We start from the raw sequence: 26,825 nt of genomic DNA on the forward strand, positions 1-26,825 counted from the left end.
TGCAGTCTCTTGGGGGCGCGACAATGGCTGTGCGCTGACCAAGGACTCGTACGTCGCACAAGCCCAGAAACAATGCCTCTTATGCAGCCAGATGCCCATTGCGAGAGGACATGATTACTGGCACAGCCTGCAAGGCCTAGTCGTCGGTCTGTCTGTCGGTCTGTCTGGATCTGCATCTGCTCTGGCAAGAACTCCAGCGGGAGACTTTGCAACATGGCGAGCGAGGCGAGTGTGGCCAGCAGCCAGCCGGACCAGCGACAGCTGAGGCTCATCGCCGCCTCGGCGCAGGCCAACGAGAGCCGGATACGCGACATTCTTGAGGAAGACCCCGGATCCTGGACCTCTGTCACCGACCAGGACGCGCTGCGCCAGGCCCTGCAGAAGGTCGCGGCGCGTGGCAAGCTGTCCATCGTTCAGTTCTTGCTGGCACATGGCGCCGATGTCAATCCGCGCCGGGACAACGAGGTGTCGCCTTTGCTAAAGGCGGCCGAAGGTGGACATGCCATTGTTGTCACAGAGCTGCTGCGAAGGAGAGCTGACCCCAACTGTCGCAATCCTCGGAGCGGGCAGACCGCGCTCTTCGCCGCTATCCTCAAAGGCCACAACACCGTGGTAAAGGCGCTGCTGGAAGGTGGTGCCAGCGTCGACGCCCATGACCGAGAGGGGCGGACGCCTCTGCTATTCCTTGCGGCGGAGAAGCCCGGCAAGACCAAGTGGAACGTCGATACTATCAAGCTATTACTCGACAACCGGGCAAATCTTGAGGTCAAGGATGGTATTGGGCGGACACCACTGCTATGGTCTGCAACAAATGGAAACATTGCTCTCATGAGGGTCCTCCTCGAATACAAAGCCGACCTCAACGCCACCAACAATCGAGGACGCACGGCATTGCACCTCGCCGCTGAGAGTAACCAAGGGGAAAGCAGAGAGGAGGCCGTGGCCTTGTTGCTGTCCTACGGCGCCGACCCCTGTGCCGTCAGTGACGGTGGATGGACACCTCTGCATAATGCGGCACAGAGTGGCTATGCTCCGATCGTTCAGATGCTCTTGGATGCTGGTGCCAACGTCAATGCGCAGCTGTCGAATGGCATGACACCGCTTCACTGGGCCGCCTCCAACGGCTTGGAAGAGATGGTCAAGGTTCTCCTTGCACGTCCTGAACTTTCGTTATCGACCAAGGATTCATTCGACCGCACGGCCATGCTTTGTGCAGCCGAGAGGAACAACCCCGAGATTGTGCAGCTTTTGTCCCCAGCCAGGAATGCAGATCGTTTGTCCCCCGTGGCGGCTGCTGCATGCAAGGCTTTCGACGCCACCATTGTTGATTTTGGGCAGTTCGACAAGAAACAGCTCGTCCAGAAGTGTACAGTCCATGAGCTTCTGTACGGTTGGGACCACGAGAATGATAAACCGAAGATACCCACCCTACAAAAGAATATCAAGTACAAGCCTGACTTCCGGTGGATACATCTTCCTGCTAATAACGTGAGTCTCGATCCTAATCTTTCGCGTTCGCTCCCTGGACATAGCTGACAAATTCATAGGTCTCGTGGGTTGAGGTGAGCTACGCTGCTGATTGAGTCAACATATTGCTTACTAACTCGGCGCAGACTCTACTGGCCAAGTCCTTCATCGAGGCAGGACATCGAGACATTGAAGCATTCAAGGCTCTTGAACGGTGCTTTGATCAAGAGCACCATGGTCGCTACTCACATGCTCATTTCATGCGCACATTCTGTCAAAGAATTGCAGCACGCAACTCCGATCCAATGGAGGTCAAACGAGAAGACAAACCGCTCATCTCAGTTACAGAAGAGCCCCAAGAACCCAATCTCAAACCAGAAATGAGCGGGCCGCCATTGACGCCGCGGAAGCTCAGTGACAGCTTTGAGAGCGAGACGCCAAGAAGTGAAGGCAAGAAGAAATCAAGATCCGAGCAATTAGCTGAGCGGCATCCAAAGAAAACAAAACGTGGGAAAGGTCCGCCGGGCAACCCCCCTCGACGCCAGGATAGCAATTTCAGCAACGCAAGCAACAAGACCTCAGCGCCGCTTGCATGGGAGACGAGCCGCTTCGCCGCGTCGAACGGGAAAATTGTGCTGTTTGTACGTTGATGCTGCATGGTGATGACTCGATTCCGAACGCTAACGCAACCACAGATGCCATTCCTGCACTACGAAACGGACGAACGCAGGCAGAGGATGAGCGATTCCATCAGAGAAGCAGCTGAGAGGCAGGGCTTACCTGCGAATCCTTCTAGAGACACCCTTCTTGTGCATGCATATTTGAACAACACCCGTCGTCTGCATCCAAGGAGAACACTTGATCAATACTTCTACCACGGAATTGATACCACGATCCGAGATACTGACCAAGTCGTCTATCGCTATTGCAAACACAACCACATCGAGCAGAAAGTCTTCATGGTGGATCAGTTATGGCTGTGGATTATCGGAAAAGACCTCATCATCACCTGTTTCCCACAAAGGTGGAATCAGCCAAAGCAAGACCCTCTGAATGTGCTCGACGGCATTATAGAAGAGACGAATGCCAAGACCAGGCCTCCGATAGAGTCTGTGTACGACCTGGCCATGCTCATCACGCACCGCTGCTCGGGCATGTTTGACCGACATAGGCTGCATGATCCAGACTATCAGTTCCTCGACATGTTTGAACAGTCCATTGGAGTCGTGACGGATCTCGAAAGCCAGTTATTCAGTCGCTTCAATCGGGCATCCGAGCAATCTACGAAATGGTTACAGGACCACCACCAGCGTCGACTGGGCAGACACAGCAATTTTGTAAGTCGACTTGATCCCATAGCATCCGCATCTTCCATGAATGGGTCGAGACTAACAGCGCCGCAGTTCCCGGACATTGGCGTCGAAACTGCTCTACTGGTCGAAATCAAGGATATCAGAGACGAACTGGGCATTATCGCGCAGATATTGGACTCGCAGCTGTCGGCGCTCGGTTATTTCGAATCCGTGGTTACCGAGGAAGTCCGGAGTGAAGGCCCTCGCAAAGTGACGGATGCCACAGTAATCGACATCAAGAAGCACAGTCGAGAGCAATGCCGCGGCGTCGAAGACCGTCTCAAAGATATCGATCGTATGGATCAGCAGGCGGAGAGGCTATATGTGAGTCTGCGCGATCTTTTGGACCTGAAGCAGAAGCACTCGAATGTGCTTGAGGCCCGATTTGCCGGGGATCAGGCTGTCATTGCTGCGAGGCAAGGCCAGACCATCATGGTCTTCACCATTGTAACCATTATTTTTCTTCCGATGTCGTTCATCGCCGCCTTTTTCGCCATCAACCTGGAGGACTGGGAGGCCACCCCACTATCAGCAGGGTACGTCTCGAAGTACATGTTCGGCATTGGACTGGGGATATCAATCCCGCTCATCGTCATGGCTGTCACGTTCAACGAGATTTTCGATGCGGCAAGACGTCTCTGGCGCGAACTGAAAGGGCTCTTTGGCGGTGGGAGACTGCGGCGAAACTCCTCCCTCACGGCGGAGCTGGCGCCTGGCACGGATCTGCGTCAGATCCTGAGCCGTCTGTCGACCAGCCATGACGATGATGGTCCCGACGAGAAAGCAATCTTGAGTAGCAGGGTCGACGCTCTGCATCCGCCGCGCCCCGGACGACCGTCTCTCCAGCTGAGCGAGCCACGACAGAGTCGAGACTCGAGACGCCGCATCGACCTAACGTCGATCAGCACGCGGGTTCAACACAGCCGCGACCAAAGCAACGACTACTCTGTCCACTATTCCGCCGGCATTGGCGGTGGCGGGGTTGCTGGGGCCATGAGCGAGGCCGCTCGACGACGCCGGTCCTCGGCTGCGGCTGGTGCTCGGCCGAGGGGGGACAGCATCATCGGCGGCGGCGGGGTGAATAGTCACAATCACAATCACAACCACAACCAGGCCGTCTCTTGGGCGGCAAGACCGAGCATGGAACGCCACCAAGACCACGCCAGGCATCACTCGCCACCAAATCCATATCAGCCGCGGCGCCATAATCTGCGTGAGCCGGACCTTGAGCGCGGCCCGTATTCAGAGAAGCCGTGATTATTAGTCGCGTCCAGCACCACGACACGACACGTGTGTACTACTTATCATGAGGTAGCGAATAATATCCTTTCAATTGCACGCCAAGTAGATGAAATGCGCGTGAAAAAACTCTTGGAGCTTGCATGCGCCCGCACCCCAGACCTGCATGTGTACCCATCCTTTCAACACTGGTAAAAGACTGTCCGAAGTGGCCGAAAGACTGGAATCATTCGTGAATGCAATCAAGTAGACATTCGCATGCTAGCAAACTACCCGCCTGCCTGACAAGAGACTGTGCTCCATCCGGCGCAGGGACGAAAAACGCCTCCTCATATGTCGACGTCCTCTCCAGTCTACTATTGTTCGCCGGTGGGATAGCGGGTACAAGTAGTCGAGCGTGTCTCTGTTGGACACTGCAAGGACCTGGAGGCAATCAGATTTGGCGATCAGGAGGACACAGCCTCGAACTGGCAAATCACCTCTGCACACGGCCATGGCATTTGGCATGCGAGAGAGCCGTGGAGACAGCCTTTGTGGCACGCCACGACTATTCAACCTGCCCACCATTACTCAGCTCTGTCTGGGTCACTGACGCTTCACCCCCATTCACATTAACGTCACTGCATCAATCGGTCAGGTTGAGGTTCTTTGTCATGATTCATTGTCGGCATTCCTAGGCAGCTGAAGTAAAATGGTGAGATCCTTGAGACGAAGCGAACATGAGAACCAAGTAGCAGTGTGGTTGCCCCGTCCTGTACAAGTCAGGCCTTTGACGAGGCAGACAAAGCTTCCGAAAAAGATCGCGCAGCATTTCCTCCACGCGCCTTGAGTGCGCATGGATACAAATAAGTACAGGACAAAAAGGTTATGTGACAAAAGACAATGGGGGCCAGACCTATTCCAGTGAGGCATAGTCGGCCCCAAGCAGCTTCATTGCTAGGACGGCTATGGGAGTAGAACACAAATGATCACCATCTTTGAAGGTCTGGCAACGAATTGAAGGGTAGTGCTTGGTATTTCTTTCTGATATTTCCGGTTCGAACATCGAAAGGCGCCAGCGACGGGCAGCGTCTTAAATGAGAGCCGCCTAAGCCATTGGCACAAGAGTAACTTGAAGCCCGGTACCCAAGACAGTTGTGTATCCGCGTGAGAGTGATATGCACCAAAGGAAACTGTGTGAAGAGACTATGCGGTCGTCGCCGAATGGCGCTTAAGCAGAGACAGGAGCCTGGCCAAGGGGAGCCTTGACATTCTTGGCGTAGGCACCGCCCATGTTGCCTATAAATGTCATGTGAGCACGGACTGTTGAATTGGAGACTGCGCAAAGGGTTTTGATAGACTTACCGGCAGGCTCATAGTTGCAGACCATGTACCAGGCGTCCATGGTGTCGTACATGGTGCCCTTCTTGCAAAGCTTGACAGCGCAGCCGAGACCAGTGGACTCAGCCCACAGCAGCTGGGAAAGATGACCCCAGGAGTGGAAGTCGCTCATGGAAGGCTCCTTGCCGAAGTAGGAGGCGTACGAGGCGAACTCGCCGGCGTACCACATGTCGCTGGCAGCCTTGGCAATGGCACCGTCAGCGCCGAGGGCCGCAGCGTTGGCAGAGGTACCCCACATAGCCAAGTTCTGGCCGTACTTGAGGCCGTTGATGCCCCTGTGACAATGTTAGCGGGTGCGCTTTCGTGAACAACTGTGAAGTATGGTACGACTTACATCTGGTGCTCGAACTTGCAGCTGTCAGCAGCGACTTGAGCGGCGTTAGCGATGTCGCTGTTCCAGCTCATGGCCGGAGCAGAGTGGTTGGAACGGTGGACGTTGTGGTGGTAGAGAGCAGTATCCTCCATGCTGCCGCCAGTCGGGGGAGCATAGGTAGGCGCGGCGATCGGGGCGTCCTCCTTGGTGGTGGGAGCCGCAATGGGCTCGACGGAGGGTCCCTTGGTGACGGTAACAACAACAGCCTCCGGAGGAGGGGCAACAGGGGCCTCAACAACGGGGGCCTGAGTCGGCTCCTGACCGGCGGTGACGGTAGCCGTGGTGTAGACGGTGGTCCACTGGACCTCATAGACGCGCTTGTTAAGAACAGCGGGGCTGGCGAGGGCCACGGCGGCGCCGGAGATGAGAGCAATGACGGAAGACTTCATTGTGACGTGTAGTGTCGAGGAACTGAACTGTACCAATGCGGCGGGTTAGCAGCCGAGACACGCAATGAATGTGAGACAGTGGCCGGCTGGGGAAGCAAGACAAGCGACTCTGGTCGGTCTGCTATCTATAAGCCTATATGGCTCAAGGACGGGCGGGCGGACGTACGTTTGCTGGTAGATTCTTGGAGTTGGTTTTTTAGAGTATCGAAACCGACTGAGAATGATGCTACCAGAGCGTATACGACGGTCGAGGAATTGAGCGGATTGTTGTTGTGGTTTCTTGCGAGATCTTGAGAGACTCTGAGGGCGGCTTGCGTCCGGACGGAATGAAAGACAGTGAAGAGCGGTGGCGTGTTGGTAAGGAGTGAACAGATCGGATCAATCGATCAAGAGTGGGTGCAGCCGAAGCTCGTTGGATGTAGGGAGTGCGAAGCTCTGCCGAAGAGAGTGGGAAGCAGAAGCAGGAGGGTGGTCGAGGAGGACGAGGCGGCGGGGAGGAGAGTATTTCAACGTGCAGCGAGCGCACTGGCGGATGGGAGGCGGCAGCGCTGAGGGCACGAGGCCGGGCGCAAATTGGCAGGAGCAGCTGGGCCAGCAGCAGCGCAAGCAGGCCAGGGCAGGAGCAGCTGGGGCTGGACACTAGAGCTAGAGGGGGGTACTTTGACGATACGCGGGTCAGCCAGGCACAGACAGGCAGGAGCGGCACACAGACAGGGCGCAGGCGGGTACCTGACAGGAGAGCAAGGGCCTGCTGGAGCTAGGCGTGCTAGGCGGGGGGTCGGCCCCAGGCTAACAAGGCAGGGTAGGGGCTTGAGGCGGGGGAGGGTGTGCAGATGGTGAGGGGTGCGACTATCGATTACGAAGCGCTTTTGGTCCCAGGGTCGCTGCTCCAGTTGCGTGCGCCGCCTGGGGGAGGCCAGGCTTTATGCTGGAGAATCCCAACGCTCGTGCAAGCACAAGCAAGTGCTGCCAGCAGCGACTGCCACCGCTCGCAGCACAAGAGCACCGAGCACTGCACAGGTGACTCTCTGGCTCTCTCTCCGGTGGTGGTGGTGGTGGAGGAACGGCGTAGGTGGCGGCACGCCGTAGCTGAGAAAGCGACTTGGCGGAGCGGTGGAGCCAGCACAGGCAGGTGGGAGGGAGCGTCGGTTTGGTTTGGGGTAAGCACTGCGTGAGTGCGTGTATGTGTGTATGCCCGTAATGAGAGGTTGTGCATCCGCGGGAGGGGCTGGCGTTGGGAATACGAAGAAATCAAAAATCAAGAGAAAGTACTGTCAGACTCACCAGGGAAGCAGGTGTTGTTAGCTGCTGGCTCGTTCAATTGTTGCGTGCTGCGGTCGGCGTGCCGTGGTGGCAAAGGTGATCGTCTCTCGAGGCAAGGATGCAGAGAACAAAGGGCCGGTTCGTGGCGGCCGCTGATCTCAACTTATGTTGCGGACGAGAAACGAAAGAGCCCTCGCATCACACTTTGCTCGTCCGACTGATCTAGTCAGCCTTCGTCATCGCGTCTCCTGTGCCTACCGCTTCGTCTTGATAACCTTCCAGGTTACTTCCGTCTAGACCGCTCTCTGCGACACAAGACGGGCCTCTGACGAAACGACATGCGCGGTCGCCTCCAGCGCGGCCAGACCGGACCAGGCCGGGCCAGCAGCAGGCGTCAACCACCATCACAGACCTGTCACCACGCTGCGCACCACCGTATTCGAGACACTCGTCGCCTGCTCGCTGTGGCGCCGAAGCCCCGAAGCCCCAGCTGTTCATGCGTCTGCGGTATCCGGTACGGCGGGAAGCGCACACAACCTGGGGCCGCCCTCACTCAACGCTCGCGCGGCTAATCGTTCCTGCTCTTGCAAGCTTCGCCGCTCGCCATACCACGGATGCATTGCAGGAGCCGAGAGCCCCTTTCCCCGTGGTTTCCTCCGTGGTAGCGCAGCGCTGCGTTCTCTCGTCTGGATCCGGACGTGGCGGCCGCTGGCCCTCTCGCCAAGAGCAATCCGTCCCCGCCTAGCTCTCAACACGATGTGACGACCTATCTAGAAGCAGCCTCATCTTGGATGGGCCCTGCGCCCCAGCGTTCACGTGCTGGACCCGGCTCTGCCAGGCCACACTTCGTCTTGTCATCGATCTGTCGAACGGCAATCGAGCGACAAGAACAGTACCACCACAATCCCAGGAACTTCGCCGTCAGGTCGAACAATCCACTAACTGCAGGAAGGACCTCGACAAGACGTCAACTTGCAGCATGGGGATCAGACGGACGTGCGCTTTTGCCCGCCAAGGACATGGCCGACCACTCCCATCGCACCGTCGCCCGAGTCCCATACATGTTGCACAATCCGGTGCCGTGCCCTCGGGCAGGGGTACGCTGTATTCGAGGCAAATGCGCCAACCTGAACACGGTGCAATCACTGTCGATCAGAGGACATCTCGGCGCGCTTGAGGCGCCGTCACTACCGGCAGATGGGGTCTTACTGGGCCAGGCGTGAGATGACCATGATGGGTGCTGACCTGTTCGACCAAAGAGCCATGGACAAGTCCGCAAGGCACAACCACCGATCCGGTGCCCAAATCTGGGGACACTCGTATGGGATCCACAGATCCGAAATGTACCTCGCATAGACACCAGGGCTGGATTGGCTATGGCCCCTGCACACCTGCATAGAGGGAGTGAGCGCAGCAATGATTTGCGCGGACAGGCGCTTGGCTCGCCCCAGAAAGGCAGTTGAGCCATGACTGATTGGTCGCAGATCGTCACTGCAGCCCCTTATTGGCGCCACAGGGGTCTTTGCTCGGTTGCTGTCAATTACAGCATAATATTACTCCGTGATGGAGCCCACGCAACGGGAAATAGCCTGTCGAACCCCCTTTTCTTTAATTGCCCAACCGCTCCGCCCATTTCGCCCGCGCCCCGGCACCCGAGTTCGTGGCGTCGCTCTGAAACGACCACTTCATTTGGCCAACGTCTGCTTCTGGCCAGGCGACCACTGCCGTTGCTCCACAAAGATCTGGAAGCCTTTCGTATAGTGGCGCACATACGCTGAGCATGACAGAGGTCATGGGCGCACGATTCGAAGCCAGTGATGATGTGGAATGCGTTTCCTGCTGGACAGCGTCAATGACGCATAACCCTCGCACGCTAGGTTTAGACTCGACTTTTGCTCATTGTGTACCATCGCCGCTTGCGGGCAGCTTCCTGTTCACTGTCTCAGACCCAAGTGCGGCGCTGTCTCAGACGGTCCTTGGCAGCGTGGATCATCGCTTTAACAAAGCCATGTGTCTTGACTCGAGACTGAGCTCTTTGGCCTACCAGTCGCGCGGTCTAGGCACTGCCAGATGCGATTATGGTATCACGTGATGGTCGCTGTACATCAATTCGCACTCGAATGATTGAGATCATTCAAAGAGGTCAAGTCTGCGGCAATCACGGCCCAAAAACGGCAAGAGACGACGTAACTTGGACATCACTTTCGCCGACTCTGAACACTGGCAACCTCGAACTTTGACGCTCGCCTCTGCGGTCCGATATTGAACGAGCATCGAACATTGTGCCTGGTGCGACAATACGGCCTGCGCGTCATATCCACTTTCTGTTCGCGGTGGCTGATCTGACAGCCACCGTCCAGCATGACACGAGCCAGATCTTCACCGATCCCCACGGAACGCAGCCTTCGGCAGCGACGCAGCAACACTGACTGGTTCCTGGCCCCGGAGGCATGTTGCACGACACGACAGAGGAGCTAGTTTTTCCGGTCACCGTCTTGTCGAGGCCGTGTCACCGCGTGCCATGGAATTTTCATCCGATCCCGCGGGCAAGAGAGCCTCGCCCAATGTTTCTTGGTCGATGTCGTACCCACAGTAGCACAAAGGCAAGGCATCATGAAACCGTCCGGACAGGGTGCCGGGCCATGCAGGGGCCCACCCGCCTTGGTGCCGATGCCGTCAGCAGATTTCGGAGCCATTACGCCATGCTGTATGTGGGACGCTCATTCATATCGACGCGACAGGATTCTTGTCGCCTTCATATGCGTAGGTTTGCTAGGGCCGACGGGGCTAGCGTCGCAAGATGGGCACATGGATCATGGACGACGCTGAAGCCGCCGCCCCTACGCGTACGATACTCTGGCCTGCTCGTGGTCTAGGTGCAGTGGCAGCTCATCCTATCCTTGCAGCTTATTTCGCTTACACGCAATGCCCTTTGCGCACATCTCGGAGTTGGCCCCGGCCACGGCCAAGCCCGCCCATTGCGGCAGTTGCAGAGAGCCCAGACAATATCGGGGGGTAATTATGGAAGCCCTGCGGGACAGTCGCTGTTTTTTCCTCAAGAGTGCCTGCGAGCGGAGCTCGGAGAAGCCAAGTCGTGCTGAAACGTGGGCAGGGTCCAGCGCTCAATGCCACCTGCGCGCAGTCCGACAACTCAACTTGTCTGAGGCAAGAGGAATGGGCAGAGCGGCCGGGTCGAAATCAGAAGAGAGGACCAGGCCACCTGCTTGTTCGGCTTGTTGGTGTCTGTTTCGAGGGCCACATGCAGGAGCCTTCGTTCTGGCGACTAATTAGCTCGGAGCGGGCCAGGCTGATTGGCCCCCCGGTTCTTCTTGTTTCTGTCCAGACCTGGATCTCCATCAACTCGAAACAATCGGGCCACACAATGCAGGCCGCGCATGTGTAGTGGCCGCCCAGCTCCATCAGCCTGCTCTAGTTGAATCGAGACGGTTGTTAGCGTATGCATCTGTGGACTGCACAGGCAAGGCAAGGCGGGCTGTCGTTTTTCGCGGCGCTTCCGGTAAAGTGTTGCTTTGTTGATTAGTTGCAGGATCCTTCACTTACTGGCGCTTGGAATCCCTTGTTTCGAGTGGTTCGTGTCAACTACGAAACGTGATGATACATCCAAATTGCAGTCTGCCTCGGACAAGCTAATTCTTGGAATTCAGATACAGCGAAGACTGCAGCTCAGCTGCCTCTATCTGCAACATACCGCAACAGCGTCGAAGTCGGGAAACCTTTGTCTGCGACGCTTCCCAGCGCCAAGACTAATAGGGTTGACAAAGAACATGTCCACAACGTACGTCATGTGCAGATAGATCATCCACAACATGAATCAGCGCAACCCTCGTTCCCGCATAGCGCAAGACACTACGGCTCGTCCAGACTCTGAGGCTCTGGGAAAGTCGAGCCGATTGTCGCCCGGCCGGTGGTCCGCTCTGCTTGGGTGTTGCTGGCCTTGTTCCGAAAATCTGGTAGGTTCAATTGAGTTGTGCCGCTTGCGCGGAGCAAAATCCTGACCGAAACTACTGCAGGTCATCGGGCGCTTCTGTTTCGCCGTTGCTTTGTGTGTGTGTGGCATACCCACATCCACAAGCGCAAGCGCAAGCGCGCATCTTCTTGGCATGCGGAGTTGCTTTGGTCAGTGATTTTCTTTTTGTCCTTGTCCTTTGAGTTGTGTTCACTCGACTGCAATTGCTCCGACAAGGCATTGGGATCCGCGACTGAGGTGCTTCGGCCTAGCGCAAGTAAGGTTCATGGCTTACCTACGGCGCGCATGCTCCCTCGCCTGTGGATCGGCATACGAGGGATGGCTGGGCTGGCTGCTCTGCCTCGTGGCGGCGTGCCGCGTTGCCCCTTTGCTGGCGAGAACTTTAGCGACGGACAATGCTAAGCAGAGGCTAGAATGGCCTGCCCTTGAACATGTGAAGGAACGGCGCGCGCGCTGCACGTCATCGGTTCTGACAGTGCTTCCTTGCCGCCGCCGGGCTGGACCGCCGTTGCTGCGGTGAGAAGGCTCCGGTGGTGGTGGCTGGACTGACTGTGTGGTGTTTCTAGATCAACGTTTGCTCATACAGGTCGACATGACCGGTGTGGCGTCGTTGTGGCTCGCCAGAAGTCTAGAAAGACCATGACCTGATCCGCCAGCGGGCTTGCTTGCCGCTGGTACACCGTCGTCGTCCAGTGTTTGTCCCCCTTTTTTCAGCCGCATCTGGCCTCGCCACAAAGCTGCGGTGCGGGAAGTGTAAATTCGTGGCCTCTTCGGGATGGGGAGCAATCGCTTGCGGCAACGGGAAAACTTAAGCTGCGTTAAGCTTACGAATTTACACTTTTCTGGCCCCCCCTCTCTCTGCTTGGGAGGGCGAGAGCTTGACGCCCCCCCCCCCCCCCCCCCCGAAGAAAGGCAAAGAGCCAGATTGACTTTTTGGGATTCTCCGTGGTTTGCCCTTTGTGTACATTGTGGTCTCATCTTCAGAATTGTGTCCCCGGAGCATATTCGCCGCGCTTGTTTTGTGGGATTTTTTTTGGTTCACGGGGGAATGCCAAGAATTCGAGACTCATACGACGGAACAGTTGGTCGTCTTTTGGGGGCTCCTGCTCTAAGGGGATCTCGATCGAGTCTTTTGAACTCGTCTCTCCTACACAAAAGCGATCTTCGGTCGTCGATCTCCGGTTGTTCCTCGTACGAGTCATGGAAACGACGCTTTGTGATTGACAAAGAATGGTCAGGGCAACGATTGATACTCGACTTTGACACGGTGCCACCACGAGTCTCCGTTGACCGGGCGCCTGTCGATGATGATAGTAGACAGCGCCTGATATTGAGCGATATGCATTACCAGGATATCTGCCCTGTCATCGCCCCTACTCCCTCCCCTTTCCGTGGGGTAGAGAGGGACAGGGCAGAGCAGATCCCACTAGGCTGAGAGTGATCTCCGTATCCCTTCGCGCGAACCCTCTACCGATGTGCTTGCGGCCCGCGCGGCGTGGGAGTTGCGCTTTCGTAGTAGTCCAAAGGATCTAATCAACATGTCGGCACTGAGGTTGTGTCCTGCTTTTGACACATGGACAGCGACTCTGCGCTCTTCCACTGGTCCTGGTGCTGGTCTTGCAAGAGGTTCCATAAACCAGTGGAGGGAGGATGCCCACATGTTTGTTCAAAGCAAGGAGCAAAGAGGCGTGGGATAAGGACAGGGATCGCCAGCTGACTAGGCGCAGTGGGGGGTGCCGGACGCAGTTCAGGTTCACACTGCCGCCGAGTCATTTGGTTGCAATCAATCAATCAATCAATCAATCTCCGTTCTCTGCGTGGGAGTGGGAGCGGGAGTGGAGAAAAGATTGTGAGCTGCCGATGGAGACGAAAGGGGAACAACAAAGTCGAGTCAGTTGTGAAACGCGCCGCTGAACACACCAAAAGTTGTTGAGCGCTTATCGTAGGGCTAGGAGCTGATATCGATCTAGAGGCAACAATGGTCTTAAGCCATTCACTGGCCATAGTAGGAGAGTGATGGGTTGGTTGCCTTCACACGGAGGCGGGCACAGGGTAGTCCCAGGATTAGCTTGTGCTGAGAATAATTAGTCGCAATGTCAATAGTTTATTTCATAGATAAAACGAACTGCGGAGCTGAATTTTGAGACGAGACTCGAGTCTTGAAATGAGGGTGATTGAGGTTTTGGACACGATAGATATCCTCTGTCGTCGATATTATAGAATGGAAGCAGATAAGCGACACATCTGGTATTTCGCAGGAGCATGCAGCCGGTAGAAATACGCCGTCAGTACCTTCGGATTATGCGGAAGCACGTTGTCCGTCAGAGGATAATGACGATGGATCATTCTTGCAAATCGATGAGAGGAACATGTCTGCCACGCTACTGAAATGATCATGTGCTGGAAATCGCTAAAATAAAGAATGGATGCTTGCGGATCACTCCTCAGTAATACATGCCGTAATGGGAGTTCGCTGGCGCTGACTGTGAGATGCTTCGCAGCCAAGTGAGCGTCGGCAGACCAACAGACAAGAAAGATGAGGCACAAGAGATGACATTCCTCTCTATGTACAAATATCATTCTTGCATTCGAGAAAGGGCGTAGGAGATAAGTACAAAGAAAATGCCAGGGCCAGGCTCTAACTGGATTTCCCCTCCAGAAAATTCCCACATGCAATGTTTCGCATAACTTGTGATATTTGTTTTCGGTTTGGTCTTCTGCTGAACAACCATTCAGTGACACATTGCTCTGAAAACAAAGCAATCCCCAGCGAGCCAGTCAAATGGAACTCTTCCTGCTAACACCTCTGTTCAGTTGCTCGAGATCGCTCCAGATTAATCATTATCTCGAAATGGGACCGCTTCAGGACCAGGCAGTCGGGAAGCGAAATGTAAGTAATAAAAAAAAGGCTGACTATAAAGGTGAAAATGTGGTCGCACATATACTTGGATCACATATCCGGCACAACTTGCTACGCCTACCAAGACGTAAAAGCGACTGCAAACTTTTACACGCACAAAGCAACGTGACCTGCCCAGCCATTAAGACAACACAAAGACCATACAGGCTTACGAGGAGTCAGAAGGGCATAATGCGATCGCGAAACAATGAAGGTTCACGGGGCGCGAATGATACTCTGACCGAAAGAGAGAGAAGAAAAAAAAAGGCTGTATCATCAATGGAGATTGATCTCGCCTTCCTGCCATGCGGGTGCCTCATTTCAAGTATGTTTTTTTTTTTCTCTTCGCCGAATTGTCCATGAGAATCTCGGCCACGATAGTCCCTGTCACGGAGGCCACCACCGAGCAAGCAAGGTGAAGAGTTGAATGAAAAGTACCTTAAGGTAATTTACCTGCTGTTATGCCCATTGCCGACAATGCCGGTGGATGATACCGCAGAGCATGCGCAACGCCGTCTATAAAGTCTTTTGAACCAGGAGAACGTATTCTAGCAGGTTTGTTGAAATGCTATCAAATCTCCGTCCATTCCCTTTTGTCCGTCCATGCCACATCATAACACTTTGTTCTCCTCAAGACAAAGACCAAAACTGTCCTTCTCCTTTCCATATAAATGTGACTACAAAACGCCGCGCTTTCCATGTGTGTTAAATCGTCGCTGAGGAGCATGTCATCCAAAGGGGCAGCCTGTCATGTTAAAAATTGCTGCCCCGGCGTCGGGAAATCGTCCCGTCTATGTTGAAAATGGTATATATGTGAATGCCCCCATACCCAGTTTAAAAATGCAAATGTATATCTTGAGAGAGATATAGGCTAGACATTGACAGTCGTGTCCTCGACGGGCGGGCAGGTGCAGAAGAGGTTGAGATCACCGTATGCTGTGCATGGATTGTCAGTAACATGGTCCGGTGTGACTAATAAGGTATAAAGGCAAACTTACAATCGTCCACACGACCGACGCTCGGCCAGAACTTCTTCTCCTTGAGCCATGGCAAGGGATATGCGGCCTGCTCGCGGGTGTATGGCCGCTCCCACTTGCCATCGTCACCAGAGATCAGGTCAGACATGGGATGGGGAGCGTTCTTGAGGACATTGCCCTCGCGAGGCGTCCGCCCTTCCTCAATGTCACGGATCTCCTGGCGGATGCTGATGAGAGCATCAATGAAACGGTCAAGCTCCTCCTTGCTCTCACTCTCCGTAGGCTCAATCATCAGCGTGTTGGCAACGGGCCAGCTCATGGTAGGAGCGTGGAACCCGTAGTCCTGCAGACGCTTGGCAATGTCGATGACCTCAATGCCGGCAGACTCGCGGAACGGGCGAGCGTCCAGGATGAACTCGTGAGCGCAACGCTGGTGCTCGTTGACGTATAGAATCGGATAGTGCGGCTTGAGACGCGACATGATGTAGTTGGCGTTGAGGAGAGTGATCTTGGTTGCCTGCCTCAGGCCCTCCTTGCCCATAAGACTGTTGTAGGCCCAGCTGATCAGGTTGATACTGGCACTACCGTTGTTGGCGCTGCTGACGGGGAATGCCTCGGTCCGGGGCCGGCCAGGCGTGATGGCGTTGGGGTTGCCGGGAAGGAATGGCGTGAGGTGCTCCTGAACGCAGATGGGGCCGACACCAGGGCCACCGCCTCCATGAGGAATGCAGAAGGTCTTGTGCAGGTTCAAGTGGCACACATCGGCGCCAATCTCGCCAGGAGAGCAGAGTCCGATCTGAGCGTTCATGTTGGCACCGTCCATGTAGACCTGGCCACCGAACTTGTGTACAATTTCACAGGCCTTCTTGACACCAGGCTCGAAGACACCGTACGTGCTGGGGTACGTGATCATGATGGCACCAAGCTGATCCTTGTACTGCTCGCACTTGGCCTCGAGATCCGTAAGGTCTAGGTTGCCGGTCTTGGTGTCGCACTTGATTGGCACGACACGCATGCCGGCCATGGCTGCTGAAGCTGGGTTTGTACCGTGAGCAGAGACCGGAATCAAGCAGATGTCGCGCTTGACGTCACCACGGCTAGCGTGGTAGTCGGCAATGGCGCGCAGTCCAGCGAACTCACCCTGAGCACCGGAGTTGGGCTGCAGGGATACGCCAGGCAAGCTGGTGATGGAGGCAAGCTGTTCCTTGAACCACTTCAGGATGGTCTGCATGCCTGGTGTGAAGCTCTCGTCGGTGTATGGGTGGAGGTCAGAGACCTTTTTACGAGTGATCAAACTCATTTCGGTGGTGCCGTTCAGCTTCATTGTGCACGAGCCGAGAGGGATCATGGAGTGGACCAGGGACAGATCCTTGGACTGCAGGTGGTGGATGTACCGCAGCAGCTCAGTCTCGGAGTGGTGCGTGTTGAAAACAGGGTGCGTCAGATAGCTCGACGTGCGAGTGAAGGCTTCGGGGACCTGAGGCGCCGGAATGCTCTGCTGAAGAGCGGGCTGCACGAGCTCGATGAGAGCGCCTTCGCTGGCGCCTGTCTTGGAGACCTGTGCAAATGCGCGGCACAGGGAGAATAGCATGCTAGGGCTCGTGACCTCGTCGACCGAAAAGCCACGGCTGGTGCTGCTGATCTTGCGGGCCTCCAAAAAGCTCGTGTGCAAGGCTTGGTCAAGGGCCTTGGCAGCATGCTCCGAGCCCATGTTGACGACGACAGTGTCAAACAGCACCTCGCCATTGCCATACTTGCTGCGCAGTGTCTGGAAACCAGCGGCTTCGATAACGTTCTGGACAACCCGGGCAGTGGCAATGATGCGCTCGGCAATCTGCTTCAAGCCCTGAGGGCCGTGGTAGATTGCATAGAATGCGTTCATGTTGGCGAGGAGGGCCTGGGCAGTGCAGACATTGCTCGTGGCCTTCTCTCTGCGGATGTGCTGCTCGCGAGTCTGCAGAGCAAGACGGTATGCCTTACCCCCAAGACGGTCCTTGGACAGTCCAATCAGACGTCCGGGGATCTTGCGCTTGTGCTTGTCCGTGACTGCAAAGAAGGCGGCGTGAGGACCGCCATAGCCCATGGGCACACCGAGGCGCTGGGCAGTGCCAAAGGCAATGTCGGCACCCCACTCTCCCGGCGGCGTAAGGACGGTCAAGGCCAGTAGATCAGTGGCAGCGCTGAGCAAGGCACCCTGCTTGTGGACCAAGTCTGCCAGGGGCTTGTAATCCTCGACCTGGCCGAAAGTGTCTGGATACTGCACCATGACACCAACCAGGTCGTCTCCGAGATTCCGGATGGTGCTGTGGGCATCTGGACCATCGAGGTTGAGCTTCACGAGCTTGATTCCAAAGCCCTTGGCACGAGCCTGCATGACCTCGAAGGTCTGCGGGTGGATTGTAGCCGAGACGACGTAGGTCTTGCCTGGGCGCTTGGCTCTGGAGGCGGACAGGGCGTTCATCGACAGGGTCATGGCCTCGGCGGCGGCGGTACCCTCGTCGAGGAGACTGGCATTGGCGATGGGCAAGGCAGTGAGATCTGTGACGAGCGTCTGGAAGTTGACTAGCGACTCGAGACGGCCCTGGCTGATCTCGGGCTGGTACGGGGTGTAGCTTGTGTACCAGGCAGGGCTCTCGAGTACGTTTCGCTGGATGACGGCTGGGACCTTTGTTCCGTAGTAGCCCTGGCCAATAAAGCTCTTCATGATGCGATTGTGCCGGAGAATCACGCCGGCCTTACTCTCGAAGGCGGTCTCGGTCCAGGTGATGTCGGAACGATCAGTCCAGAGCTCGCGGGTCGAGAAGATGTCGGACGGGATGACCTGTCTGACAAACTGGTCGAGATCCTGCACGGGCGGATCGAGGGCCTTCAGCATGGCCTGCGTGTCGGCTTCATCAGGGCCGATGTGGCGGTTGACGAAGGTGTCGAGCCCGCCATATAAGTCGGTATCGTAAGTGCGGACGCCAGGCTCCTTGTCCTCGACGAGCCGGGCGGTTGCTGCTGCGGTGCTGGCCGCATAGCGACGCGCGCCAGTGCTGCTGGCCAAGCCGCTCTGGAGGCATTGGCGGCGTAGCAGGGGGGCGGCGAGAGGCAGACGCGGGGCGGTGCGTGATGATGGCAAGATGCGGCTCTGCGCGGCTAGCAGGCCGAGGCGCCGCGGGGCGAGCTTCGCGGAAGCAGCCATGGCTAGCTATGGCAGAGAGAATCGCGGCGGAAGGCGCTTGAGCTCTGAGCCCGGTGAGGAGGACAAATGAGAAAGGAAGACACACCAAATGCAACAGACGAAAAGAATCAAAGAAGAGAAGGAGGGGAAGGGATGGAAGGAAAAGGCGGAGAGTCCAAGACACGAGCCCGAAGGAGAATGAGGAGCAGACGATGATAAGCAGGGATCAGACGACAGGCAGGTACAAGTGGGCTCTCTGGTCTGGGGATCAGCCAAGGCGGCGACTTCGCAGGGACAGCACGCCGCCAGAGTCGACTTTTCGCCTCTGGGAATGGGACGGGGTTCAGCACCCAGACCTTGATCCCCATCAACTAGCGCGAGCCCGGCCACGGAGCCGGGCTCGTGCAGCACAGCACGGGACTGGGGAACACAGCTCATGGCCGTGAAGCTTTAGGTAATGGAATCCTTGCGTGGCCTTGTTGGAGGGCACGGCGACCGACCGCACTCACCATGTACATCACATGCTCAATACGGGCTGGGCGGTCGTCTTTCCTCACTTTGGGCTGCTGCTGAGATGGCCGTTGTGAACAGCCAGCATGGAACTTTGACATAGGAGCATCCGAGACATGTGCTCGCCGCCTCGACTGCCTTATCGCTGGCTGCTCCCATGGGCGCAGCAGCCGAGGATCTGCATCTGAAACTTTTTTTTTGGGCCGCCAGGATAAGGCTGCTGATAAGAATCCAGGCACGTTGCCGTCACTTCCAAGGCAAAACCCCCTCCTTGCGCCACTGTCTGGTACGACCAGTACACCGCTACTGACTCGAGAGTCGAGATAATGTACGTACTCGAGTCTCGTCATGAAGAAGCCTTGTCATGCAAATGAGGGTCTCCCAGCACCGTGGACCGGGACCCTCACCAAGCTGCTGGAGACCCTTGGTGGTTGCGTCTTGTCAAATCCCACGCCCTGTCGGTTAGCTCAGCCCACAATGACCCGGCACAACCCGGACACACATGTCTGGGGTATCACGATGGGGTTCAAAGCCTTGACAAACAAGCACGGTGCCCCTGCGGCCCTGCCTGCCCAGCACTTCCGACAACGGACGCGCTCTCGACACCCACGTGCAGCGGCAATCCCAGGCTCTTGACAAGGTGGCGTGCCACTCGTCAACGTTGTTGGACCTTCGTTGAATCGGGCTTAGCGCGAGTTCTGCGATACGAAACCCTGATTGAGAGCCACTGCGAAGATAGATGCCTTGTATGGCGGTGAATGAATCTGGGATTTTGCCGTAATTATCAAGCTCGAGGACCTGAGTATCAAGCTGCATTCTTGAGCTTCAATCGCTGACGTCCCTGTACATGATCGATGCAACAGGCCATCAAGGCTCCAGATCACCAGATCTAGATCTCAATCACGGTCATTTAACCTTGTGGCAGGCATGATGCAGAACATCCTTGCGGGTACTTAAGTACTTACTTAGGTGCTGGGTAGGCACAAGCCCAAGAATTTTTGGCCCACTTGGCGCAGGCCACTTGTGTGAAGTCACTTCCCACTATGCTGTTGCAGTGAGTGACATTGTCCAAGCACCAAGCCGACCACCAGCGTCATCCAAGCACCAGCAAGCTCGTGCAGCAGCCGCAACGGAACAGCAATAACTTCACCTCCAAAAGCATCACAACCAGCACCACGCCCAACCTCCGACTGCCATCCCTAATTTCCCCACGTGCCTACCCAAGCCAGTAAATCACAAAATGTTCGGCGGCTGTAAGTATTCTTTGCCCCTAGGCGTGTTTTACAGCGGCAACACATGCATGCAGTATCGGGCATACGCAGCAAGCAAGCAAACATACCACTCAAGCAACGACTAACCAACCATGCCTTTGACCCGAACAAACAGTCGCACCTCCGCAGTTCTCCAAGGAGGAGATCAGGGCCCTCGAGGCCGAGGCCAACTCGACGGTGAACCGCTTCATCGCGACCGCCTTTGTGCTGTACATCTGTACGTTCTCCCCGCCCTCTTCTGAGGACGCTGCATACACTTGCCGTCCCCGTGGCAAGATCAAATCTGCCTGCCCATCAAGCGCAATCTCCGTTACTAACATATCTGCGTGTCCCTCGTTGTGCAGCACCTTTTGTCATCGATGCTGCATCGAGCTTCTTCTAAGCTTGCAGATTGACACCACCAACCCCGACCTGCGAAATAAAGATGCGATAGCCGACGGAAAGAGGTCATGCGCTTCTGGACTTTGTGTGAAAGAATAGAGGAAATCCCGGCTGCACGTCGCTACCAGCAAGAAGTATCGGGAATTCACCGGGTCGGAGTCATGTGCTGAAGCAGTAGCCATCACGAGAGCATATCAGACCGTTCAGACACCAAGACCATCCTATGGACCAAGGGCACGCTGCGCTTGCCGACCACGGAGACGGGCAATGTACAACAAATCAACAATCAGACAATCAGAGGCAAAAACGCGCGATGGCGCAAGAGGAGAACCAGAGTCATCATCGAGGCCATCGCAATTCGACGACCGATGGCCGATCCATGCAATATTGGCAGATCAAGGCTTTTCGTGTAAATCTATGTAGCAATATATCACCTGCATAAACACATACACGTGTCTGCCTCGCTTCCAAAATCCAAAACCATGCGATGATCTAGATCATGTTTTTGGGTTGTACATGTTGCCGGCGCTTCGACGGCCCAACAGATCTGCCTTGATTATGGTAGGTATAAGGTGTCGCATAGTTGCGACTGCATAGCGCTATGCTCAATCTCATGACTCCTCCCCATCTGTGCGCCCATGGAACAGGATGCACAGAACGAACTGCCTCTTCTCTAGTCCTTCTCCTCGCCTGTGGGGTTCCTCTCCTTCTCCCACTCTTCGTAATCCTTCTTGATCGTCTCAACCTGCGACTTGAGCGTCTGAAGCTGCTTGTCGTAGTCCTCAAGAATCTGCACAGTCTCGGTTAGATATCATGATGTAGCGTATTCTCATATGGACGACCACGTCACATACCTTCTTTGCCTTGGCCTCCGCTTCCTCTCCTAACCCTTCTTGCGTCTCAGGCCCCCGTCTGCTCAACTCGTTGCTGAGACTATCCGCATAGACTCTCAGCATGATCAGGCGCGACCACAGCTCTTCCGTCCGCGCGCTCAGCGCAGGGTCCGAGATGCCACGCTCCAGCGTGTCAAACTTGGTCTTGAGCTCGTCTTCCTCCTTGTCGAGCGCGTAGCCGCGATTCCGCAGCACCTGCACTTTGCTGGCGAGCGCAAGACACCTCTGCCGGAGTATCGCGTGCTTCCGGCGCGCGTTGAGGGCGCGCACACTTGTCTGCAGGTCGTGTTGCGACAGGATGGCGTCGAGAGTCGCGTTGATCTGGTGCAGGGCCTGGTTGAACTGGGCAAGTATGTTCTTTTGCATCTTCAGGCGCTCGGCGACGGCGGCGAAACCGGTCGCCAGGGCCGGCATAAAGCCGGGCTCCGGCTTGTCGTGCACAGCTTGCTCCCACTCTCGAGGGTCCTCGTTCGCAGAGGGCTGGTAGAATGGTATTCTGGACTGGTCGACCTTGTTGTAGAAGTAGTGCTTGAAAGTCGTGCTGGGGTGGTCAGGGTTCCATTTGTTGTACAAGCTCTCGACCTGCTGGAGGACAGGCTTCTGGTCTAAACGGAGTGCATTGTCAGTACTGCAGTCTAAGATTCCACATCAAACGCCGACGTACTTTGTGAGGACTCCCGCCCAGGCTCCCATATTAAACTGGCCCGTCCGAGTTGACTGGCGTTCAGATTGTTCTGCGGTTGTTGTTGTTGTTGTTGTTGCTGCGGTTGGGCCTGCTGGGTCTGGTTGAACATACTGCCGCCGAACGCGCTAGTCTGCTGCTGAGGTTGTTGTTGCTGGGGTTGCTGTTGCTGCTGCTGTGGCTGGCCAAACAGACTGCTACCTCCTGTCGTGGTGGTGTTTGTTTGCCCAAAAGGACTCGATGCTGCGGGCTGGCCAAACAACGAGCCGCCTGCCGGCTTGGCAGGTGCAAACAGCGACATGGTAACGGCTTTCCGCAGTGGACCGAAATCGCGAGTGGCTGCAGCTTGCGCGTGCGACTTGTGTCGCTTTCGGGGTGGTCGTGGTAGGAGACAAGGGAGCTCCGAGGCGGCACGGCGGTGACGATCGCGAAGAAGCGAGTTGCCGAAGTTTTGTGTAGGCGCGAATCGGTAGAGAGATGAATATCCAGCCAGAGGGCACGTTCACACTCAAGCCCAAGTGGATCAATGCGCTGATGTGGTCGTGTCTCGCGAGTTCGCTGGAAGGAGCAGACTGTACGTCTCTTGTTGACGTCTAGGCGAGCTTCAAAAAAAGAACAAGGCTCGGCGCAGTTGAGCTTAGGCCGGCCTGCTGTGCTGGGCATGCGCGTGCAAGGCTGCTCCAGCTTTGGTCGAGCTTGCAGCTCTCCCAGCGCGTCCTCCTCAGTTACCCGGGAACCAATCCGATCGCAGCAAGAGCTGGATGAATAAGTGGGCCATAAACCTGCATAAGTGACCTTGGAATTATGCTGTGCAGCATGACTGTCTCCGGCGCCACGAAGGTGCACATTTGTGTGGCTGCATCCACTTGAGTGGCTAGAGCCAATCACCGACTCCAATTTCCAACCTCGACTTTTGGCTGCGTCAGGTCGCCTGGCGGGCTGCGATCCAGCATCACCTCCAAGCTCACTCTGGTAACGACATATCGTGGGCCACTCCAGTCACCGCCGCAGCCATGTCGACCCGAAAGCCCCAGTAAGTATAACGATGTCTCGCCCCGATCCACGAAAGACCAATTGGCACAGGCGACGGCCAGCCCGCGATCGCCAACGAATCTGCCGAGCTCCTCAGCTAACGCAGCTGCCCACGACAGATTCCACCAGCAGAACCTCGTGGATCTGACTCCCCTGCCGGAGTCGATCCCGGCGGTCAAGGAGGTCGGCGCCACCTCTGCGCCGCTCATGTCGGCATCCTTCTTCATCGGCGCCCGCTGCCGGCCGTACAACGACGACTTCATGCAGTGCAAGGAGGAGAACCCCGGCAAGGGCGAGTTCGAGTGCCTGAAGGAGGGCCGCAGGGTCACCCGGTGCGCGTCGAGCGTCATCGAGGACATCAACAAGCACTGCCTCGAGGAGTTCCGCAAGCACTGGCAGTGCCTCGACAACAACAACCACCAGATGTGGCAGTGCCGCAAGGATGAGTGGAAGCTCAACTCATGTGTCTTTGATAACCTGGTAAGCTTTCTGAGAACGAGGGGAGAAATTGTGGACAGGATGGCTTCACCTTTCAGATTCACAGCGATACTGATGCTTTTGACTTGCAGAAACTCGAAAAGACCATCCCTGGCACGCCCAGCTACGAGACTCCCGTGCACCTTCGGTCGCGGCAGATCTACGCTCACTACCCTATCCTCAGAGAACGTGGTCAGGCCCCGTACCCTAAGGCCATCGACCCGCCGTCGGTTGCCGCAGCCAAGTCTGAGGCATGAAGAGCGCGATGGCGAACCCGAGGGCATGATGCGGACTTTCGGGAAACCATAGCTTGGGGACAGTAGAGCCAAGTGTACATAATCGAGACAGGCCAATGGACCCAAATGACGAATGTGGAACCGGCAGAAATTATGTTCAACCAACTGCGGTAAAAGGCGCATTGCTTTCTACTAAATGCATGTCTGACGTACGAAGGCCAGATGGTTATGTTAGGAACGCTCCATGATTATGCAACGGGGCTTGCAAGCTTCCAAGACGACGCGAAGACAAGTAGGGGTACGTATTTGACCTTCGTCGGATATCGAAGCGTCTTCGATCAATGGGTGAGCGCACACCCGCCATGCTTGAAGCGTGCGTACGTTATGCTTGACCTGAATCCATATGTCTCTCATTAGTGTGCTGTGTATCCGGTCAATCAGTTCGTAGGTCGCCACGAAGTTTAGTCCAGGAGGGCTTTCAACACGCAGGAATAACAATAACTCAAAAATCGGCGCTATTGTGTTCGTGCGCTCTCGTGACTTTGACACTCTCGAGCATCTCGTTCACTGTTACCTCTGCACCCAAAACCCTGAAATCAAGTATATGCACTTTCGAGCATAGGAGCCAACTGGATATGCGATCACAACTTACATGACGATGCTCAATCCATCCAAGTCATCCATGCTCGTACGTATGTCAAACCCCAAAATCGAAGCTTTTGTTACAAATCACACACGCCAGATTCCTTGTCCCACGACCGAAGGCTCTGATCCCCAAATAGGCGCCAGTACTCGGGGACAAACACTGCCTGGGCCTGCCCGGTCCGCCGATAACAGCACAAGCTTCCGATTCAATCTCGCATCGAGTCCACCAGCACATGTCTGTTCCAACCAAAACCTTTTCTGCTTGGCTCGTGGGTGCAGAAGCACATCATCGTAGAGTGAGAAGCCTAAGTCATCAAGCGAGCCCAGCAAAACAGCTTCTGGTGTAACAATATGGGCAGTAAAATCTGGAAGTCATTCGATCGTTACGATCACCGGGTGGAAGCTGATCGAGGTGAGAGTAAGCACTCCCGAAGGACTTTCCACGTTCCACGCCAGCGCAGTTTTCTGAAGCTAGAAAGGCCATCAAGCTGTCCATCCGGACGAGTTGGGCTGTCATCACCTTCCTCCCTATGCCGAGTGACCTTTTGGATGATCCCAATCGCGACCACGGGTTTATCATCTCACATAGGTGAGTATGGAGAGCCACGAGATTGGTCACTCTGTTCAGGCATAGATCCACCCACCCTTATTGTGGAATGGGAGAGAAGCAGCAAAAAAGGTTGAAAGAGGATAAGTAGCCCCAAGAACAAAGTATCATGCTCCGAAATGCTGTTTGCTATCAGCCATGAAACAGCAACCCATGCGCCACACGATCTACATTGCTACGGGATTAGAAACCGTTTTAATTTGCAGCGCGCTTGCGTCGTGGTTCCAAGCGTGACGTGTTTCTCTAACAGCCCCAAGTCATGAACTCGTCAGCCTTGTTTCTAAAATACATTGATCGTTGGAAGGACCGCATAGGGCGCCGTGGTGCGAAATACGAAATTCTAGCACGCGACGTAAGTCTTCCAAAGGATGAGAACATATCAAAGGCTCGAGGTCTCCTTTGGGAGTATCGGACCTGCACGAAACGTTGTGACATCAGTAAGAGCAAAAGTCAAAAGCTAAAGAGACTCCAAAATCCCGAGATCTCAAAGCTCCCCCGAGGCTTGAAGGGAACATCAGCTAGACGGATGCCGTTGCCGGTGAGTTTCTGGTTGAATCATTACTCTGACGTTTCGGGCCTTACCGCTGGAATGAATCATCAATTCAACTAGCCGGACGTGGAAGTTTGTCTTTTGGTGTTAATTGAAATCTCTCTTGCAGCACTATCAAACCTCGTTTCACGTCCCGCAGACGAGGAGTGACCTTCGTCGAGCGTTCCTTGACCGAGCTCTCATTTTGAATATCCTTTCGTGGACTTTTGTACGTATATCCTTTTGCACGCTCCATTGGAATTGTGTTACAGCGGCTAACGCGCACCTGTGCCGCTTGTCAAAATCGAACCAAAATGTACATTCAGGTTCTACCCAGGTGGTTCTGATGGCTTTTCCAATCTGCCAAGTATCAATGAATGATGGCAGTGATCACTAATCTGTTCGAAAAGGTGCTCGTGAAAGTTGCCAGACTATGGCAAAAGGAACTTGGAGTTCTGCCTATTTTATGCTAGAGATGCGCAACTATCTTCTTCTGACAATCTTTTGGCGGTCCTTCGACATTGCGAAAAAAAGAAGAAAAAAACCGTGCTCATAGCTAGGAGCTGCTACCAACGAAGCAAGCGGTGCCAAGTTTGCTTCATCCTTGAGTCTTTCTCTCATCGTGGCTAATATAGCGAGTGTGTGAGCTCCAAGGTCACCAGCATGTAGATTGCAGGTGTTGGGGCCAACTGTCTGATCTGATCGCGCAGCTGACAGATCCGTGACGGGTTAGTCTTGTTGGCACGGTCATCGCAATACCCACGCGATCATTTTCACATTAGAGAAGAATGGATCGACAATCTCACTTGTTCTCACCATGACCTCGATCCAACGGAGGGGGACGGCCTTCTACAGTCTTCGGGATGTCATCGTCGCCGGGGATGTTGATCTTTGATTTTCGATCACAAAAGCTCAGAATCTCTGTTCATTTTCTGCACATTCACCAGTGGCCCATTGATGACTCCACCGGTAGCGAGCCGAACCTGGTCAATGTCCGTGTGATTAATGGAACTATAGTAACACCGAAAACCACTCCGTGCCTGACCCCTGCCTGAGGCGCTCGCATGTCGCG

General features: G+C 55.4%; 6 protein-coding genes across 6 annotated transcripts; 3 read left to right on the forward strand and 3 right to left on the reverse strand.

Moving 5' to 3' along the window:
• The first annotated feature begins 60 nt into the window (after positions 1–60).
• B0I36DRAFT_282942 (uncharacterized protein) lies at positions 61–4,156 on the forward strand. The gene is made up of 5 exons (XM_046151530.1): positions 61–1,488; positions 1,548–1,562; positions 1,614–2,108; positions 2,163–2,804; positions 2,871–4,156. The coding sequence occupies exons 1-5, from the start codon at positions 214–216 to the stop codon at positions 4,074–4,076; spliced, it is 3,633 nt and encodes a 1,210-aa protein (XP_046016372.1). The 5' UTR covers positions 61–213; the 3' UTR covers positions 4,077–4,156.
• A 1,112-nt stretch (positions 4,157–5,268) lies between these two features.
• On the reverse strand, positions 5,269–6,200 carry B0I36DRAFT_358977 (CAP domain-containing protein; the record flags this gene model as incomplete). Its single annotated transcript, XM_046158056.1, has 3 exons — positions 5,269–5,336; positions 5,403–5,713; positions 5,773–6,200. The coding sequence occupies 3 exons, from the start codon at positions 6,198–6,200 to the stop codon at positions 5,269–5,271; spliced, it is 807 nt and encodes a 268-aa protein (XP_046016373.1).
• A 9,021-nt stretch (positions 6,201–15,221) lies between these two features.
• On the reverse strand, positions 15,222–18,511 carry B0I36DRAFT_236840 (glycine cleavage system P protein; the record flags this gene model as incomplete). Its single annotated transcript, XM_046149493.1, has 2 exons — positions 15,222–15,286; positions 15,349–18,511. 2 exons carry the CDS (start codon positions 18,509–18,511, stop codon positions 15,222–15,224), a joined length of 3,228 nt encoding a protein of 1,075 aa, XP_046016374.1.
• A 1,729-nt stretch (positions 18,512–20,240) lies between these two features.
• B0I36DRAFT_358979 (mitochondrial outer membrane translocase complex, subunit Tom5) lies at positions 20,241–20,653 on the forward strand (the record flags this gene model as incomplete). Its single annotated transcript, XM_046158057.1, has 3 exons — positions 20,241–20,253; positions 20,387–20,488; positions 20,616–20,653. 3 exons carry the CDS (start codon positions 20,241–20,243, stop codon positions 20,651–20,653), a joined length of 153 nt encoding a protein of 50 aa, XP_046016375.1.
• Positions 20,654–21,325: 672 nt separating this feature from the next.
• Positions 21,326–22,339, reverse strand: B0I36DRAFT_358980 (nucleoporin complex subunit 54-domain-containing protein; the record flags this gene model as incomplete). Its single annotated transcript, XM_046158058.1, has 3 exons — positions 21,326–21,442; positions 21,507–22,150; positions 22,210–22,339. 3 exons carry the CDS (start codon positions 22,337–22,339, stop codon positions 21,326–21,328), a joined length of 891 nt encoding a protein of 296 aa, XP_046016376.1.
• A 793-nt stretch (positions 22,340–23,132) lies between these two features.
• B0I36DRAFT_63512 (NADH/ubiquinone oxidoreductase) lies at positions 23,133–24,094 on the forward strand. The gene is made up of 3 exons (XM_046163129.1): positions 23,133–23,260; positions 23,379–23,739; positions 23,829–24,094. Exons 1-3 carry the CDS (start codon positions 23,241–23,243, stop codon positions 23,991–23,993), a joined length of 546 nt encoding a protein of 181 aa, XP_046016377.1. The 5' UTR covers positions 23,133–23,240; the 3' UTR covers positions 23,994–24,094.
• The last annotated feature ends 2,731 nt before the right edge of the window (positions 24,095–26,825 follow it).

The sequence above is a fragment of the Microdochium trichocladiopsis genome (genome assembly GCF_020744255.1).
Source record: "Microdochium trichocladiopsis strain MPI-CAGE-CH-0230 chromosome Unknown B0I36scaffold_2, whole genome shotgun sequence".
Lineage (NCBI taxonomy): Eukaryota > Fungi > Ascomycota > Sordariomycetes > Xylariales > Microdochiaceae > Microdochium > Microdochium trichocladiopsis.

Coding starts and splice junctions, on each gene's coding strand:
- B0I36DRAFT_282942 (XM_046151530.1), top strand. CDS start 214: ATGGCGAGCGAGGCGAGTGTGGCCAGCAGCCAGCCGGACCAGCGACAG. Junction 2,109..2,162: donor ACGGGAAAATTGTGCTGTTT/GTACGTTGATGC, acceptor ACGCAACCACAG/ATGCCATTCCTGCACTACGA. Junction 2,805..2,870: donor TGGGCAGACACAGCAATTTT/GTAAGTCGACTT, acceptor ACAGCGCCGCAG/TTCCCGGACATTGGCGTCGA.
- B0I36DRAFT_63512 (XM_046163129.1), top strand. CDS start 23,241: ATGTCGACCCGAAAGCCCCA. Junction 23,261..23,378: donor ATGTCGACCCGAAAGCCCCA/GTAAGTATAACG, acceptor TGCCCACGACAG/ATTCCACCAGCAGAACCTCG. Junction 23,740..23,828: donor CATGTGTCTTTGATAACCTG/GTAAGCTTTCTG, acceptor TTTGACTTGCAG/AAACTCGAAAAGACCATCCC.